This window comes from Pteropus vampyrus, unplaced genomic scaffold (assembly GCF_000151845.1).
Source record: "Pteropus vampyrus isolate Shadow unplaced genomic scaffold, Pvam_2.0 Scaffold566, whole genome shotgun sequence".
Classification (NCBI taxonomy): Eukaryota; Metazoa; Chordata; class Mammalia; order Chiroptera; family Pteropodidae; genus Pteropus; species Pteropus vampyrus.
This window is the reverse complement of record NW_011889347.1, coordinates 1227857-1246957: the sequence shown is the minus strand read 5'-3', so window position 1 is coordinate 1246957 and position 19101 is coordinate 1227857. Positions and strand designations below refer to the sequence as shown.

The window sequence follows — 19101 nt, the reverse complement described above, 5'->3', positions numbered from 1 at the left end:
TAAATATTTTCAACAACAACAAAAGATAAATATGTTGGGTGACAGATGTGTTAACTGAATGGGGGAAATCCTTTCATAATGTATACATATATCAAATCACCACGATGTACACCTCAACTATCTTACAATTTTATGTCAATTATATATCCCAATAAAGCTGAAATTTAAAAAAAAAAAAAAAGAGAGAAAAGGAAAGTAAAACCTCAGAGAGAGCCTTGCTCTGCCTGACCACACTGTATTACAAAGTTTCTGGGCCATGACACAGATGAGGAGGAAGAGGTGGGGGAGGGAGTCGCCTAAGGGAGATCTCTTTCTAGAATCCTAAATGGAAAGCAATAGTTCTTTTCTCTCTGTGTTAGCTTCATTTATCTGAAACAACCAAGGCCCAAGGAAAGGAAAATGTGAAGCCCCATCCGATTTCTTTGCTCTCCAGCCTCTCCTACCACCCTTCCATTTTCCCACCATCTCTGAGCTATAGACTTTCCCCTACCTTGATTGTGATGATGGCTTCATGGGTTTATAAATATGTCAAAACTGAACAGATGGTATGTTTTATATGTTTGCAGTTTATTGTACTTTAATTATACTTCAATAAAGTTTTAAAATTTTATGATCTCTCTTTTATGCACTTTTAGGATCAGTTCGGCATTCTCATAGTTTTCTAATGATTCCTACCAAAACATCATCAACCTTGTTACCTCCTCAGCACGATGTACAGAGTAACACGACAGAACAAAAGGTAGAAAGTTGTATGTCTCAGATGTTTTGTATTGATCACTTATTTATCTGGTTAACTTTCATTTCTATGGAGATATCCCCTTCACTGGCATGTGAATGGTCAGAGATAATGGGATCCTACACAAGTCTGGACCCTCTGCCTGGCAGAGAGAAGGTTCTGACTCAGCTTCATGCTAAATTTACCATGTAGTTTAGCAGGAACTAACTTAAATATTTGATGATGATGATGATGATGATGATGATGACGACGACGACGACGACGACGATGACGACGACGACGACGATGATGACGATGATATCTAACATTTATTGAGAATCTGCTGTGGGCTAGGTCCTGGCTAAGCTAGAAGGAAGGGAAAAGAGGGAAAGTAGATGACATAGGATATAAAGATGGAAAAGGCATCATCGCTGCTCTTGAGGACTCACCATCCTGGGATCAGATACACATAAACCAAAGTCCTTAAATAAAATGAAAGGACAGTTTTGATTTGTACAAAATGCAGTAGGAGTGCAGATTTAGAGACTAGTCCTGCCTAGATAAATATAAAAAAGATTTTATTAAAGGAAGGCTTAATCGAATTAGGTTTTAAAATGTGACTGGGAAGTTTCCAGACATAAGGATACAGTGAGACAGTATTACAGACAGATGTTAAAGTGTTAAGTGAAAGCATGGAAGTGCAAGCCAGCAAAGCTAGGACAATGGTAGGAGTGGAGACTCAAAAGGTAGGTTCAAACTAGAGCTTTGTATACCTTGATCAAGTATGAATTTATTCTCTCAGTAGTAGGGAGCCATTGCAGGTTTTTGAGAAGGAATATGAAATAACAATGATTTGGGTTTTTATAAAAGATAATATAGTTACAGTGTGTGAAATAGATACATTGAGAACAGAGGCAAGATGGCTTTGAGTCTGTTGAGATAGTCTAGATAAAAATGATAAGGACCTGAAATAAGACAGTAGCAATGAGGGTAAACTAAAGACCACAGATTTAAGATATTACAGAGTCATACTACATCAGAATATGGTGACTCGATAGATATGTGGATCCAGAGAGATGGAGATAATGATGATGATGATGATGATGATGATGATGATGATGATGATGAAGATGAAGATGATTTAAATTTTGTATATAGGTTTTCTTTTCACTGTGCTCTCATAGTGAGCTGATTATACTATATAATCATTTGTCTGTTCTACTGGATGATAAACTTCTTGAGGTCAGGAATTACATATCTTATTTCAATTCCAAGTAGTGTGCTCAATAAGCATTAGATTGGATTAGATTGGCCTTATCTGAATGGAATGGAACAACTCTAAGGTCTCTAGAATGGAGCACTGGATGTATTATTATGCCTTTAACCAAAATATGGAAGAAAGAGGAAGAGTGAGTTTGGAAAGATGGAAGTACATGGGTATATGATAAGCTTCATTTTGAACTAGTTAAGTTTAGGTACCCGTGAGAGATATCCAGTAAGAGGTTGATAATATGTATTAGCATTGAGACCAGAGCTTAAGAGAGAGGTATGGGATGGGTGGGGGGTATATTGTATTAATTTGATTGCTATACAGTCAGCAAAAGTCTCCTTTTGAAGCTTAATTACTAATGAATGTTTTTTCTTGACTATTAAACCATAAAGAAAGATAAAGAAATGACTAAAACATCACATCCTTCAAATGATGAAGGTAAGATAATGAACAATATTTACAACTGTTCTGTTATCATTCAGTTAAATAACTGTAGTTCTGTCATATAGTTTTCCAAGTTATGCTTTTTTTCTTGATTAGAGAACCTGTTATTATTTTGGTAAAGGAGATATAAACATTATTCGTGATTGTAAATGTTAGTATCCTACATTTTTGAGTGATTGCTGGGTAAATAGACCCTTTATAATTTGCAAAGTATGGGCATGTTACAGCCCCTGCTGTGGCTGCCTATACTGATAGGCAGAGTAAGTTCCTGACATACTGCAATTTGGGAGTCCCACTGCAAAGAATTGTCCCCATGAAGGTCTGTATCCTCTAATGCCATCTCTTCTCTCTAGAAATAAAAATACATCCTGTTCCCATCTTTCCAGGGATAGATTAGAGATTAACTAAGTCTCTGCAAAAGATTCCTATGCATATCCTAACACACATCAAGAGCACTAGGACATCTAGACCTGGGTGGCCCATTAGCACCTCAATTCTAATGTGCACAAAACAAAATTCATCATCTTCCAGTCACTCCAGAACCTGTTCTTCCTAATTTTATCCAGGCACAAATCCTGAGTAATCTGTGACTCTTTCATATTGCTCATGTTCTACAACCAAAAGTTGCCACTTCCTGTCCAATCTACCTCCATCAACTCTCTCATAACCATCCCTTCCTTTCCATTCTCAACATCCCTGCCCTTAACTACTGCAATAATTTTCCTCCGACCTCTTCTTCCTCCCAATTTATCCCACATTTTGCTGTGAATGTAATCTTCCCAAAATAAAGCTTTGGACATATAATTCATCTACTCAAAAGTCTTTGATGATTCTCCCTTGCAAAATAGTTCATTCCAGGGAAGGGGGAATGGTAGGAGATTAAGTTAGCAAAGTAACTTAAGAGCCAGAAGTTAGGCAGCTCAGGCTTGTCCCTGAGGGCATTGGTAAGCCAATAGAAGTTTGTAGGCAGAGGAGTTCAAAAAAGGCATCTTATACTTGGAGATACTGTGTGAACTTGCATAAATAAATACATCCTTGACTATGGCAATTCTAGATATTATGACAGCCCATCAAGGAGAACTATATCATTTTTTTTTCATATTTAAAGATACTTTTTTCTTTCCCTCAGGAATTAAAAGTATTTCACTGCAATCTCCAGGTGTTTCTGGTAAAACAGAAAATATCCCCAGACACTCCACACAGGATTTACTGAAACAAGAGGCAAGTAATATTTTTGTCCCAGATATAGACAGAACAAATGAAGTAAAAAATTATGATCATGATTCAGAACAGCCTTATTCCCTGAAATTAATCCCCTACAGTAAGATTTTATAAAAATTGAAATGCAAATCCACAGTAATAATCCTGTGCTACTTCAGACTTCTGATGCTCATGGCTACCAGGTTAATGTTACCATACCGTAAGTGTGGGGAATATCAGTAACAAATTGTAAGCTAGCAAAAGGAAAGTGGTGAGCCTGAGATTTTAAATGTGTTAAACAAATCAAAAATATGAATGTTATATTTGCCTCAGTTCTTAATAGAGATTTAGCACAAGCAACTTGATTGTTCCCACTTAGCCCTTAGGTCATAGGCTTCCTAAATCATGAGCTTCGAGGTACATACCTGTATACTGCAGGGGAAGTAACAAATTGAGCTTTTGTGAATTATTTTTTCTTCTAGTACTGATGGGGTGTACCATGCTACCTTACCCTATCCCCTCTGTGAACAGTGATCACTCATCTGATTTTGGAAAGTTGGCAACAGACATCTCAGGGTGCAGCCTCTGGTCACAACAAAGATTGCCTCTGTGATTTGTGAACTTGTCATTATAAAAATCAAATCCAAAACCCTTGGCTCCATTAGCACTATATTAACTGGCTCACCTGTGCTAAAAAGTTAGCATGGTTTGAAAGAGATGTCATCAAGCTGGAAATTCACTAAAGTCTTCCCAAATGAATTCTACACAACTAAGGTAGAAAGTGACATCATTTGCCATGTCCTATGTTAACTTCATAGTAAGCAACAGACTTAATTACATATAACTGCTCAGATGTAGCATGTTAGCCACAATATGCTTTTCTGCACAAGCATTTATGAAATCTGCTGTGTACAGGGCACTGTGCTACTATGTCAAAATCCACAATCAGTATGCCTAGTATCTAAAAAAACTTTTTAAGTACTATAAGATAGTACAACAGGAATTACTTTTTTCACTAGTCTTACTATAGAGCCAGAAAAAAAAAAAAGTGTCCCCTGAGTGTAACATGAATGGCATACTTAATATTACATAATTTACCAAAAAAGTCAATGAACAAATGCATATTATCTGTTTTTAAAAGAGGTTTTAATATATACTGGACAACATAAGTACATCGAATTGTCACAAATACTTAATTTATTTTGAGAAATAGCGTAATCAATTTTATTACAATAAGATACAATACTATTTTCTAACTTATTTCACCCATGTCATCAATGTCAAGAAATGCACTTTAGGTGGCTTGTGTTCAGCTCTCAGACCTGGAAAAAAATAAATTCTACTCTGCTGGATTTATTTTCCTGTATAATTACCTAAGCAGGTAGAAACCTTGGCCAAATCAAAGAGTCACATCCCATGTCTGCAGAAAACCTGCACTCTGCCTTCTAGCACTCAAAAACCATTTTCCATATACTTAACTTTGTTTAAAAATCACACATCTTCTTTTTAGCTTTTCAGTTGATTACCTTACATGCTGATCAGTGCTTGCCTCAGTTAATTTTACTTACTTACTTACTTATTTATTTATCTATCTATCTATCTATCTATTTATTTATTTATTTATTTATTTATTATTTTTATGGTGACATTGGATAAAGAAATCAGTGCAATACAACAGTAAAGCATATATATATATTACATTGTGTTTTCATCACCCATTGTTAGATTTTTCTGTCACCATATTTGACCCCTTTTACCACATCTAACACTACCCATCCCCACAACACTCTGGTAACCACTAGTCTATTGTCCATGTCCATGAGTGTCTGTTTGTTGCTTTTGGGTTTATAGCTCACATATAAGTGATATCATGTGGTTTTTAACTTTTCTGTCTGGCTTACTTCACTTAGCATGATTATCTCAAGGTCCATCCATGATGTTGCAAATGGCAGCATTTCTTCTCTTCTTATGGCTGAGTAATATTCCATTGTATATATGTACCACAGCTTCTTTATCCAATCATTTATTGTAGGACACTTCAGTTGCTCCCATATCCTGGCCACCATGAATAATGCTGCTATAAACATAGGTGTGCAAATATCTTTTTGGATATGGGTTTTCAAGCCTTTGAGGTAGACACCCAGCAGAGAGATCAATTCTTAGTTTTTTGAGGAAATTCTATACTGTTTTCCATAGTGGCTGTACCAATTTGCAGTCTCACCAGCAGTGTATGTGGGTTCCTTTTTCTCCACATCCTCTCCAACATTTCTTATTACTTGTCCTGTTGATTATAGCTACTCTAACAGGTATGAGATGGTATCTTGTTGCGGTACTGATTTGCATTTACCTAATAGCTAGCAATTTTGAGCATCTTTTCAAAAATTTATTAGCCATTTGTATGTCCTCTAGGGAGAAGTGTCTGTTCAGATCCTCTGCCCATTTTATCATTTGTTGTTGTTGTTGTCGTTGTTGAGTTTTATGAATTTTTTGTATATTTTGCATATTAGGCCCTTATCAGAGGTGTTGCTTGCAAATATATTTCCCCATTCGGATGGTTGTCTTTTTACCTTGTTGATGGTTTCTTTTGCTGAGCAGAAGGTATTTAGTCTAATGTAGTCCCATTCACTTATTTTAGCTTTTACTTCCCTTGCTATTAAGGTCAAATTCATAAAATCCTCTTTAAGTCCAAGGTCCTTGAGTTTAGTTCCTGTTTTCTTCTATACATTTTACTGTTTCAGGGCTTATATTCAGGTCCTTAATCCATTTTGAGTTAATTTTGGTGTGGTGATAGACAGCAGTCTAGGTTCATTCTTTCGCAGGTGAATTTCCAGTTTCCCCAACACCACTTATCGAAGAGGCTTTCCTTTCTCCACTGTATGTTTTTTGGCTATTTTGTCGAAAATAATTTGCCCAAATATGTATGGGTTTACTTCTGGACTCTCGATTCTCTTCCACTGGTTCGTTTGTCTTTTCTCTACCAATACCATGCCGTTTTGATTACTGTCGCCTTGTAGTATAATTTGAAGTCAAGCAGAGTGATACCTCCAGCCTCATCCTTTTATCTCAAGATGACTTTGACAATTTGGGGTATTTTATGCTTCCATGCATTAAATCTGCATAATGCTTTAGGGTAATAAGGTCATTTTAACTATGTTGATTCTTCCAATACAAGTACCCAGAATATCTTTCTATTTCATTGTGTCTTCTTCAGTTTTTTTTTAATAGGGTCTTATGGTTTTCATGATATAGGTCCTTCACATGTTTCATTAGATTTATTCCTAGGTATTTTATTCTTTTTGTTGCAATTGCAAAAGGAATTACTTTTTCCACTTCTCTTTCTGACACTTCATTATTAGAGTATAGGAACACTATGGGTTTTTGAACATTGATTTTGTATCCAGAAACTTTACTGTATTTGCTTATTGTTTCTAGTAGTATTCTTGTGGAGTCTTTAGGGTTTTCTATATAGAGAATCATGTTATCTGCAAATAGTGACAGTTTGACTTCATTTCCTATTTGGATGCCTTTTATATCTTTCTCTTGCCTGATCGCACTTGCTAGGACCTTCGATGTTATATTGAATAACAAGTGGCAAGTGGACAGCCTTGCCTCATTCCTGACCTTAGAAGGAAGATTTTTAGTTTTTCACCATTAAGTATAATGTTGGCTGAGGGCTTATCATATGTGGCCTTTATTATATTACAGTATTTTCCTTCTATAGCGATTTTATTAAGTGTTTTGATCATAAATGGGTGCCGTATCTCGTCGAAGGCTTTTTCTGCCTCTATTGATATAATCATATGATTCGTATTTTTTAATTTGTTTACATGGTGTATCACATTAATGGATTTGCGTATGTTGAACCATCCCTGTGCCTCTGCGATGAAGCCCACTTGATCATGGCATATATTCCTTTTAATAATTTGCTGTATTCAGTTCACTAGTATCTTATTTAGGATTTTTGCATCTGTATTCATGAGAGATACTGGTCTGTAGTTTTCTTTTTTTGTATTATCTTTACCAGATTTTTGGTATCAGGGTAATATTGGCCTCATAAAATGAGTTGGGAAGTATGACCTCTTCTTCGATTTTTTGAAAGAGTTTGAGGAGTATAGGTATTAAATCTTTGAATGTTTGGTAGAATTCACTGGTGAAGCCATCTGGTCCTGGACTTTTACTTTTTGGTAGGTTTTAGATATTTGTTTCAATTTCCATACTGCTGATCTTTCAATTTCGATTTTCCAGTTCTTCTTGATTCAGTCTAGGAAGGTTGTATTTTTCTAAGTACTGGTCCATTTCTTCTAGGTTATTAAATTTGGTGTTATATACTTTTTCATAGCATTCTTGTATGATCCTTTGTATTCCTATGATTCCAGTCATAATTTCACCTCTTTATCCCTGGTTTTATTTATTTGTGTCCTTCTTCTTTTTTCTTTAATGAGTCTGACCAGGAGGTTGTTAATTTTTTAATCTTTTCAAAGAACCAGCTCTTTGTTGCATTTATATTTTCTATTTTTTTTTCTTTTTTGGTTTTCAATTTCATTTATTTCTGCTCTAATTTCGATTATTTCCTTCTACTAACTTTGGGCTTCATTTGTTCTTCCTTTTCTAGGTTTTTAAGATGAAGGTTTAGGTTGTTTATTTGGGCTCAGTGTTGTTTTTGGATATAGACTTGTAATGATATGAACTTTCCTCTTATGACTGCTTTTGTCATGTTCCAAAAGTTTTGATATGTTGTACTATCATTATCATTCGTTTCTATGTATCTCTTGATCTCTCTTTTTATTTCTTCTCTGATCCTGTTATTCATCAGTAGTATGTTGTTTAATCTCCGTGTATTTGTGATTCTTCTCACTTTCTTTTTACAGTTAATCTCTAGTTTCAAAGCATTGTGATCAGAGAATATGGTTGGTATGATTTCAACCCTCATATTTGTTGAGGCTATCTCTGTGCCCCAATATGTGGTCAATCCTTGAGAATGTACCATGTACACTAGAGAAGAATATATAAGCAGCTGTTTTGGGATGGAATCCTCTGTAAATGACAATTGTGTCCAGTTAGTCTAATGTGTCATTTAAGGACATTATTTCCATATTGATTTTCTGTTTGGGTGATATGTCTATATCTGACAGTGGGGTATTTAGGTCCCCTAATACGATAGTGTTTCGATATGTTTCTCTCTTTCATTCTGTTTGTAATTGCTTTACATATTTTGGGGCTCCCTGATTGGGGGCATAGGTATTGATAAGTGTTATATCTTCTTGGTACATAATTTCTTTTATCATTATGATTTGTCTCTCAGTATCTTTCTTTACAATTTTTATTTTGAAGTCTACTTCATCTGATATTAGTACCACTACTCCTGCTTTTCTCTGAATGCTATTTGCTTGAAATATCATTTTCCGCCCTTTCACATTGAGTCTGTATCTGTCTTTGGACCTGAGACATGTCTGCTGGAGACAGCATATGGTTGGGTTTTGGTTTTTTTTAATCCAATCTGCAACTCAGTGCCTTTTTATTGGTGAGTTCAGTCCATTTACATTTAGGATGATAATTGAAATATGAGGTTTTCCTATAACTTTTTACCCTTTGCTTTCTGGTAGCTCAGTGTTTTCATTGCTTCCTTGTCCTTGTGTTTCTGTTTTTTTATTTTGGTTGGCTTTTGTGGGTTTTCCCTCTGGTTCTTCTTGTTTTATGTTATATACTTCAGTTCTGAATCTTTGGTGTGTGTTTACCATTATGAATATGTAGAGGATAGTTTTATACACACACACACACACACACACACACACACACACACACACATATATATATATATATACAGTCGCCCATTTTCTTCTGTGTATGTCTTATCTCCATTCCCCTTTGCGAATTTGGAGCTTTGAATCCTCCCGTTTTCAGTCGTTGTTGTCTCAATTCTCTTCTTATCGTTTAAGCTTATAATGCCCTGTTCTTAGTAAGGGTTGCACTCTTCTGCTTCTATTTGCCTCATAGTCACCTTACTCATAATTACGTATTTTTTTTTGTCATTTTGTTTTAAATGAGTTGACCCTTTTCAGTATTTCCTTAAGGCCTTACAGTAGAGTGTTCCCTCAATTATTGTATGTCTAGAAAAGTCTTTATTTCTCCTTCATGTCTAAAGGAGAGCTTAGCTGGATACATTATTCTAGGCTGGTAGTTCCTTTCACTTAAAATTTCGAATACATGATTTCACTCCTTTCTGGCTTTTAAGGTTTGTTCTGAGAGGTCCAACAATAATCTAATGGGTTTTCCTTTATAGGTTACCTTCTTCTTTTCCCTGAGTGCCCTGAGAATTCTTTTTTTCATTGATTTTTGATAATTTTAATATACTATGTTTTGGAGAAGGGCTTTTTGGATTGAGGTAATTAAGTGGTCTGTTGACTCCTTGAATTCCAAGCTCCATTTCATTCCTTAGATTTGAGAAATTCTCATCAATTATTTCTTTGAAAATTCTTTCTATTCCCTGCTCCTAAGCTTGCTATTTTATTCTTCATCTCTTTTAGTGTATTCTTTTCTCCAGAAATTCTATTTGATTCTTTTTCAAGTTTTCAATCTCCTTGCTAAAAAAACAAAAAAACAAACAAACAAACAAGCAAACAAAACCTCATTTTGCTGGTCTAATTGTGTTCATTTCCTGGAATTGTTGATATTAATTATTTTGGATCATTGATTTTTTTCAGAAGTACCATCCTGAATTCTCTGTCATTTAAGTCACATATTTCTATGTCTTTAATCTTATTTCCTGGAGATTTTCTGAGCTACCTTGTCACCTTGGTTGTTAATGGTGTTTAATGGACTATTTCTCCACCTGGGCATTAGCGGACGTGTATTCTGCTATTTTTTTTTTTTACAGAAAGATTTATTATATAAAGATCTCTCTTTATTCTGTTGCCAAGAAGGCATTTTTCTTTTTGTTTCCAGTGAGTGGCATCCAAGCCTCTTAGATCTCTGCTTTAAATAAAGTCTCAATAATGCCTTTTTTTCTTATATGTAGTCATGCTCGCTACCTTCAGTCTCAGTCCCTTTCAGTGTTAGTGACAGCTTTGGTAACAGTTGTTCAGTGTCCCTGGGGCTCCACGGTTTTTTGTCTTGGAAGGAGGTGCCCTCTGTGTTGGAGGATGGGGGTTGTGGCTCAGCTTTGTGTTTTGCAACCATCCCTATTGCTCTGCTTTCTGCCCTGGTCCCTGGGCACTGCCGCTATGTGGAGCTCCCAGCTCTCTCAGGCAGGGCTCTTCAGGGAACCTGTCACACCTTCTTTCTTCCCTCTTTTCCTGCAGGGAGCTCCAACTTGGAGAGGCAACTTCCTTGTTTTTCCCAGTCTACCACAGGACTCCCATGGTCTGACCTGTGGTAGCTCATATTCGCAGACCCCTCACTCAGATGTGCTTGTGTGCAGGTTGGGTGTTTTTTGTTGAGTTTTAGATGTTCAGATTATTGTTCTTTCAAGGAGAGAGATCTGGGGACATCTCTCACTCCACCATGCTTCTGATGTCACTCCAGTTAGTTAATTTTAGGATACCAACAATTTCTACAAACCTTTGCATTTTATAATATGTGTAATATAAACCAAATAATACATATCTGTGTATTATAAATGGACTTTTAAAATAATTTTCTTCAATGTCTGAGTTTTAAGGGTGAGAAATAGCTGATGATTAAATTCTTTAAAAACTCCTTTGAAGATTTTCTTTGTTTTTGTTTTTCATGTTCTATATATAGGTGACATATACTGATTCAAATGAGAAAAAGGCCAAGAAATCAAGCTTATACTCTGAGTCAGGTAAATGTTAGCAACCATTATCAAGTAAATCCTGCAATCTATTAATCCATTTATTTTAGTAACATTTATTAAGCTTCTGCTACATGTCAGGCACTATTAATTTTTGAACATATAAAGTAGAAAAGCCATTGTCCTTACCCTGGATTTTAAAGGTTAGTGAGTAACAGTCATGCCAATAATCATAACACCATGTGATAAATACAATGAGGGAGGTATGTACAAGTTCCAGTGGAAGCATAGGGAGGCTAAGGAAGCTTTTACCGAAGAGGCCACAATTGAGCTGAGATGTGAAGGATGAGAAAGAATTTTCTAAGCAGACAAATGAAAGGATAACCTTACAGGAAAAGGGAATACATTTACCAAGTTATAGACATTAAAGCATAGTGTGTTTATAGAAATATAGTTATATTTCAGAATTGCTTTAGCTAAAAGTTCAAGTTAGAGAATTGCAAGAGATGAAACCAGAAAGAAGCATCCCTGAGTGTACCATGGATGGCAAACTTAATACTACATACTTTACCAAAAGGGTTGGATCGTTAAGATTCTGGTAGGCCATGCCAAAAATGTTATACCTTTTATCCTGTTATTTAAAGGCAACTGTTGAAGAATATTGGCAAGGGCATAATATAATCAGAATTTGCCTTTTCTAAAAATGGAAAATGAAACTATGGGGAAGAGACTGGAGGCAATAAAATATTTATGAGACAAAAAAAAATTGCATTTGGCATTTATTGAACAGTTACAATATACCAGGTACTCTGCTAAACTATATCCTCTCATTTAACTCTCCCAACAATTTAATGAGGTCCGAGCTATTTTTATCTACCATTTTACATATAAGTAAACTAAGTCTCAGAGTGTTAAATTATCTTGCCCAATGTTTCATATAATATGTGGCAAAGGCAGGGTTTTAACCCACGTCTTAGTCAGCCAATCCTTACAATACCATGCTGCCTCTTACTACAATTAAAGAGGCTAGTACAACAGTCAAGGCTAGAAATGTGTCCTGAACAAAGTCAGTGGCAGTGAATTTGAAGAGCTGGCACAGATTTGACTCAAACTTAAGAGTTTGAAAATGAACGATATTTGGTTACTGATTGAATATAGGAGATGAAGGAGTTGAAAAGAACTCCCAGATTTCTAGATGGGCAACCACATGGATAATGAACAATAGTGCCATTAAGTAGATAGGAAATACAGTAGTATGAACAAGTTTAGAAGAGAAAAAATTAGTTCAGCTTTGAATGCACTGAGTTTGAGTTACCTGCAGGCATTAAGTGGGACATCTAAGTAGAAGAGTCAAGCAGGCAGTTACAGATACTGGTCTGGGGCTCTTGGGAGAAGCAATGAAAAGAACACCTTATATCAAAACCTATGGGAAATAACAAAAGCTGTTCCCATAGGTTTTGATATAAGTGTTCTTGTTTAGGGAGATTATACTTTCTCCTTTTAATCCCCTCTTTGATCTAAGAGTTATCCATAAGTATGTTTCTTAATTATCAAGAAATGAATATTTTGGGTCACAGAGAATATAGCCTGTAAATGTTTAACACATTGAAGTTGTTAAGATTCTCTTTGTGACCAAATATGTGATTGATATTTGAAAGTGTTCCGTGGACATACCAAAAAAAAATGTATATTCTCTATTTGAAAGATGTAAGGCTCTAAATGAATATTAAATTATATTTATTGATTATTTTATTCAATTATTATATGTCTTTACTGATTTTTTGTCTACTAGACTCTTTTCTTACTGTCTACTAGATGTGTCCAACCATCAAAGATGTGTATTGAAATTTTACACTATAATTTTATTTTTATAAAATTACTATTGCATTTCTAATAAGTTTTACACATTTAGGCTCTTTAGGATATTTAATCTACCACATTGCTAGAAACCATAGAAGAATTCTTTATTTTTTAACAGTTGCATTAGTTATCTATTGCTGAACAATAAATCACCCCCCCCCCAAAACTTGGCAACCTAAAAAAACATTATCATCTCACAGTTTTTGTGGTTAAGAATACAGAAGCAATTTAGCTGGGTGGTTCTGTCTCTGGGTGTCTCATAGTTATAGTCAAGATGTCATCCAGGGCTGCTACAGTCATCTAAAGGTTTTTCTGGGACTGGAGGAGTCACTTCCAAGGTGACTCACTCACATGGCTGTTGGTAGATCTCAGTTCCTTGACATTTAGGCCTCTCCATAGGGGTTCTTTAGAATTTTCATGATATAGTGTTGGGCTTCCTCCAGAATGAGTGATCCAAGAGAAAGGGGCTGAAGCCACAATATATTTTATAACCTAGTCTCAGAAGTTAGACAATACCATATACTATTCATTTGAAGCAAGTCACTAAGTCTAACCCACACTCAAGGGGAAGAGAATTAACCCCCACTCCTTAGAGTATTCTCAATGAATTTTGAGACATATTTTAAAACTACCATAAGAGTATTGTCATCACACTTAATTTTTCAAGGTTGTACACTATTAATTCCAGCTCTTATCCTTTCCAAAATAGTACACAAGCAAAATCATACTCGTACACAAAGAAACACAGTCAGTACATAGAATTTAGGTAAAACTTTTTTAAGCAGATCATTGGAATTTATTGGTTACTCACAATACACTTTACATTTATTGAGATAAAAATAAATAGTAATTCACCTTGTCTTTGGACTGGCTCTAATTGGTAATACTACTTTCTATGATTCAGAGCATTCAACTTGTCTAAGACTCTTTAGTCATGCATGTACATAATTGACATACACCATCCCAGTATTCCTATGGACATATTCTACATGAAGACTTGCTTTAATATAATTATCCCAAAATATTTACTAAAATCCACTTATGGAACTTTGCTAGATGGCATACAAAGCATGTCAGACAGTATTTGAGTGGGAAGAGATTAATGACAAGCAGACTAATGAACAAACATTGAGCCTACGCATATATTAAACATTCATTCAACAAATAAATGCTATTGAGTGCTTACAATATGCCAGGCGCTATAAACCAGAAATCACAATATAGCATAATAAGTCCTATCATAGAAGGATATATAAGGTACTTTGGGAGCATTAACAGATAATGCCTATCTACCTAGGCAGATTTCAAGGAAAGCTCTCTGAAGGAGGTGACATGAGCTGAATGAGTCCAGAAGGATGAGAAATTTAAAATAGGGACCCTAGAATTACAAAGGAAATAGTAAAGGTAAAGGCAAAGGGGAGCATGTGTTGTTCAGTATCTCTAAAGCATAGAATATATGTAGACTAGTGATCAGAGATGAGGCTGGTGAGGTAGGCAATGGCCCTATTTCTTCAGGTATATTTTATGCCTTTCTGGGAGTCCCTGGAGGGTTTTAACAGTGCACTGACAGCAAGAAATAAATATCTATTATGTTAGTTAACATTTTACAAGTAACTTGTGAAGGATACCAACGAATAATGATTTTCTTTTTCTCTGAAAATCCACCTGCAGTTCACAGAATCATCCCTTCTCATGATTCATCAATTAAGTAAGTATCTAAGAAAACTTAATAAATTAATGCAAATTAAAATTTTAATAATTACACAGGAGTGCTGCTTGAGGGCAGATTCTCCAGTGGAATCTCCCATTCTTGTAGTTCTATACTTTTATGCAGTGGAACTCATCTTTTGCAACCTCTCAGGACTAAGCTAAAATTGTAATGTAGGCAAAGTTTGTCATTCATACTCTTCCACCTCCTTCTCTCTTTATTCTCACTTTGGTTCTATGCTCCCCAAATATATAGGGTCTTCACTCCCCTTTCAGGTACCTCTTCTCTCCAGGTAGTTTTCTGGGATCTGGATCGATTCTTTTCCCCCCTCCCCATTCAAACATGCATTACTTGTGCCTTTTGAGGTGATTGATTCCCTAATGATGATAAATTAGTTCACTATATAGTATTAACAACTTAATCTGTTACCTCATTCTAAGGATATTTGCACTGCAATCCAAAGCTATACTTAGGACAACACCAAGCCCTTAAATCTTGGTGGCCACCTATTCTGCTGATGTCCTGTTACTCAAACTTGAATAAAACTTCATGCACATAAAATAACTCCCGATGAAATACACATACCCAACACCATCATCCTCTAAACACTCAACAAACCAAATGAGGTCCAGGATAGGTTTTATAAATCCTAAACTTTAATGAAAATGGTTGGGTAAATTGAAGTAGTAATGTGTGGTGGTGAATGGTTTTGACATTCAGACCAAGCTTTCTAGAGAAGGATTTTGAGCTTAGAAGTGGTAGAAGTCAGTTGTCTGACTTACTGACTGCTTATGGGATACGAAGATGCTGAAGTAAACTGACTAGCCCAATCAATATTAGGACAGTTTAAAGAAATAAAGGTGAGAGAATACTGATTGATATAGTTTTATAAAGTATTCATTCCTGCCTCCCTCTTCCTCCTACCCCCACCAGATTACGAAGCTACCGAATCACTTGAGTCTTTCCAACAGCAAATGCTCTGGATATCCTTTAATTAAAAATCTTAGCTCAGCTAAGATGAAGAAGCTCATGGCATGGAACTTCTCTCCTATTCTTCTCAAATACACAGGGTTAAAATACCTTTAGCTATACTTAGGACAATTCCATGCCAGAGCACAACAAAACATAATTAGCAATACCATCTGGTCTGGCTCTACCCATTGCATCCATGTCACATTCTCTTACCTTACACAGAATAACATAGGTTCAAGGCCTCTGACTTAATCCTCTTGCTTTGATGCATCTCCTTGCTTCCCAGGGCTCACTTGTGGACATGTCATATCTGTTCCACCATTTAACTCCTCTCTCTTCTCTCCCCTCAGTTTCTTAGTTCTCTCTTTTTTCTAATGCTAATTCAAAGGACATACACAGTAAGCTTAATAAAATTAGGAACCAAATAAATCAGGACAAGTGGAAGAAAATTTGTTAACATAGTGGTGGGGTAAACAGTTGTAATAATTAAGCTTTCCATTTAGATACTAAGTGTGTTCTCTTGATCCAACTGGAAGGTGAGAGGAGAAACAGTAAAAAAAAAAAGTATTGAATCTGTTGCCCTGAAGTTTGCATTTCACTCATTGGGTGACAGTCAAATGGTTTTGAGGATGGAGATGATATTATCAAATTGATAACTGCTGAATACTTCTAATAGCAGCATGTGGGAAAAATTGAAGACCTTTGCAGAAGTCCATTAATAATTTGTGGCCTGCACAGTGGCCTTCATTTTAGAGTAGAAATAAGTATGCATTGATCTAAAACATGTTAAATGGGAATTTATTTACCAAACTTTCTTGAGAACCTACTGTGTTCAGAGTATAGTGCCGGGTATTAGGGGAATACCAAGATGAAGAAGAGAGCACTGCCCTTTACATCAGTTATGCTTCACAAAATATCAGGAGAAGAGACAGAGGCATGAGGAATGGCAGAGAGTGAATTGAGAGTAGGGTGGTTGATAAAATGGCAGGCAAAGGAAAGGCCACCCATAGAACTACCCAGTCTCTGGCTTTCAGATTGGAACACTGATGTTAGGATATAGAGGTGCTGTTTTAAAATCTTTTCAGCCACTGGGATGAGGTTGGGATTTGGCAATAGAATGGACTTTGTATATGGATGATCAGAAGGTATCAGGCATCAGCCCAAAGCTATGGGCTTGAGATACAAGTAGAAGACCACTGATTAAATTAAAAATTAGCTATTCAGAAGGATTAGGCAGACAAATTAAATTTTAGTATTGTCACATTAGTGGTCTTATATGAGGCTTTTCTCATTTATTTGGCTAGTTTTGTTCTCAGATGTTTGCTGTTTCCTTTTATGTAATTCATGCCTTTGGGACAGAGAGCCTATGGGGACAGGTTGCAGCAAATACACAGGACTCACTGGGTTCCACTTGCTGCCTGTATGTGGTAGAGAGAGCAAAAACAGAATCTAGGCACATTAAATTGCAGAGGATCTTCATGAAGGAAATTGTGCTGGCATTGGCCTAAGAAACTGGGTCTTAGGAAAATAAATGAAGCCAGAGAATAGGAACTATGCCACTGATGTTAGCATTCATGTTCCAGATTCCATACTGCAAAAAGGTACTAGTCTGAGGATGAGCTATTGCTACCTAACCCTATCTGAGACCTGTAGGGTTTTCTTTTACTACTTAGAATTAGGTCGTAATTTCACAGTCTGGCCATATTTCTCAAAATTGAATTCTAGGCCTTGGGAGAAAATGTAAAATTCAGTAAAATAAGGGTAGGCCAAGGAAAAATGAAGATAGATTGCCATATTTCCTTTAAGAAGGTCAAGGAGAAGAAAGGTAAGAGATCCATGTAGGCAGGAAAATATAAAAATAAATCAAAATTAGTTTTAGGCCTTGATTTTTAAACTATTTTTATTATTCTATAATTTATATGATTGCGTTGTTCTCTTGCTACAGTTTAGTAAAATATATTTTGAGTTCTGAGTAGTAAGTGATAATAATTCTGATTAGAACATACAATAGAATACTGTGATACCTAGAAAAGGGCTACATCTAATTCGGTACTGCATATGATCAGAACCCCATTATTTTAATCCATCATTATCAATAATCGTCCGTAGATTTTTTTCCTACTGGGGGGCAAGGGAGGAGATTAGGTGTTCGAGGAGGTGGATGGAAACTAAATTATCAGAAAGCTCTGATCAAGCAGAGCAGGCAGAAAGGACTAGTCCATCTCTTCTCTCTCCAACCCCATGTTCTTCCCAACTCGAAACAAAACAAACATGGCTAAAGTGGATCAAGAGGAGTAATATCAGATAGATGTTAGTTTATGCAGCAGCTATTACTCTATTGCAGCAATTATTCTATTCCTCTGAGTAATAGAGTAGGAAGCTAAACAGGGGGTTTAGACAAAAATAAATCTTATTCTTCTATAAAGCTTATTATTCTCTGTGAATTGCTAGGGAGAAAACTGCCAGGCACAAAGGAGATAATCTGATTCAATGATTTGAAATTTGGGGGGGGGGTGGAGTTACATAAATTATTAACTATAATTAATTAGATCAATCTATTTTTAACTTTCAGACAACAAAACTACTATCAAAATCGCTGTCAAGAAAAAGTATGTACAATGAAATCCACCAATAAAGCAACATATTAAGGACATTTTCTAATATGTTATTAGAGAAAAATCTGAATCAGACAACCAGCAACTATTGACATCAGTTTCTCTTTGTCTTTTTCTCTTCCTTGACTTTCACTCTCAGTTATTCTTGATTTTTGCAGAGGTCCAAAGTTATTGTTAAAAGAGTTACTGTTACAAGGGGTCGAAAGTTACTGCTATTGGCCCTTTGAGCAGAAGGCTCAGGAGGATAGATTGGGGGAGCCTTAGAAGGTTTGATCATCATGGGAAAACTAGCAAATACCAAAGACTGACTCCATGATGGGAAGGCATTAAAGGAAATGCCTTTGCAGATCACTGCAGTTCTGGCTCAGGGCTGAGTGCCCTGCCCTTGGACAGGTGAGCCAGGATGCCTGGATCTGTCTCTTAATTTTACTGGGAGTAAGAAGAATATTAGGGTGACTACTTCATCAAAATAAGGGAACTGGTAACCTAAGATGCTGTAACTTGGACCAGGCAAAGATAAGAGGGTGAACTTGATAAACCCAAACTCTGGGGCTACACAGAGGAATC

The 19101-nt window shown here is 36.0% G+C and overlaps 1 protein-coding gene across 1 annotated transcript in view; it reads left to right on the top strand.

The window, feature by feature from the left end:
* The window catches only part of LOC105308327 (fibrous sheath-interacting protein 2-like), a 97621-nt gene that overhangs the window by 36095 nt on the left and 42425 nt on the right, over positions 1-19101 (top strand). The window contains exon 9 of the mRNA XM_023525498.1: positions 636-739. Within this exon, the coding sequence (XP_023381266.1) occupies positions 636-739 (104 nt within the window). The remainder of the gene's footprint in view (positions 1-635; positions 740-19101) is intronic.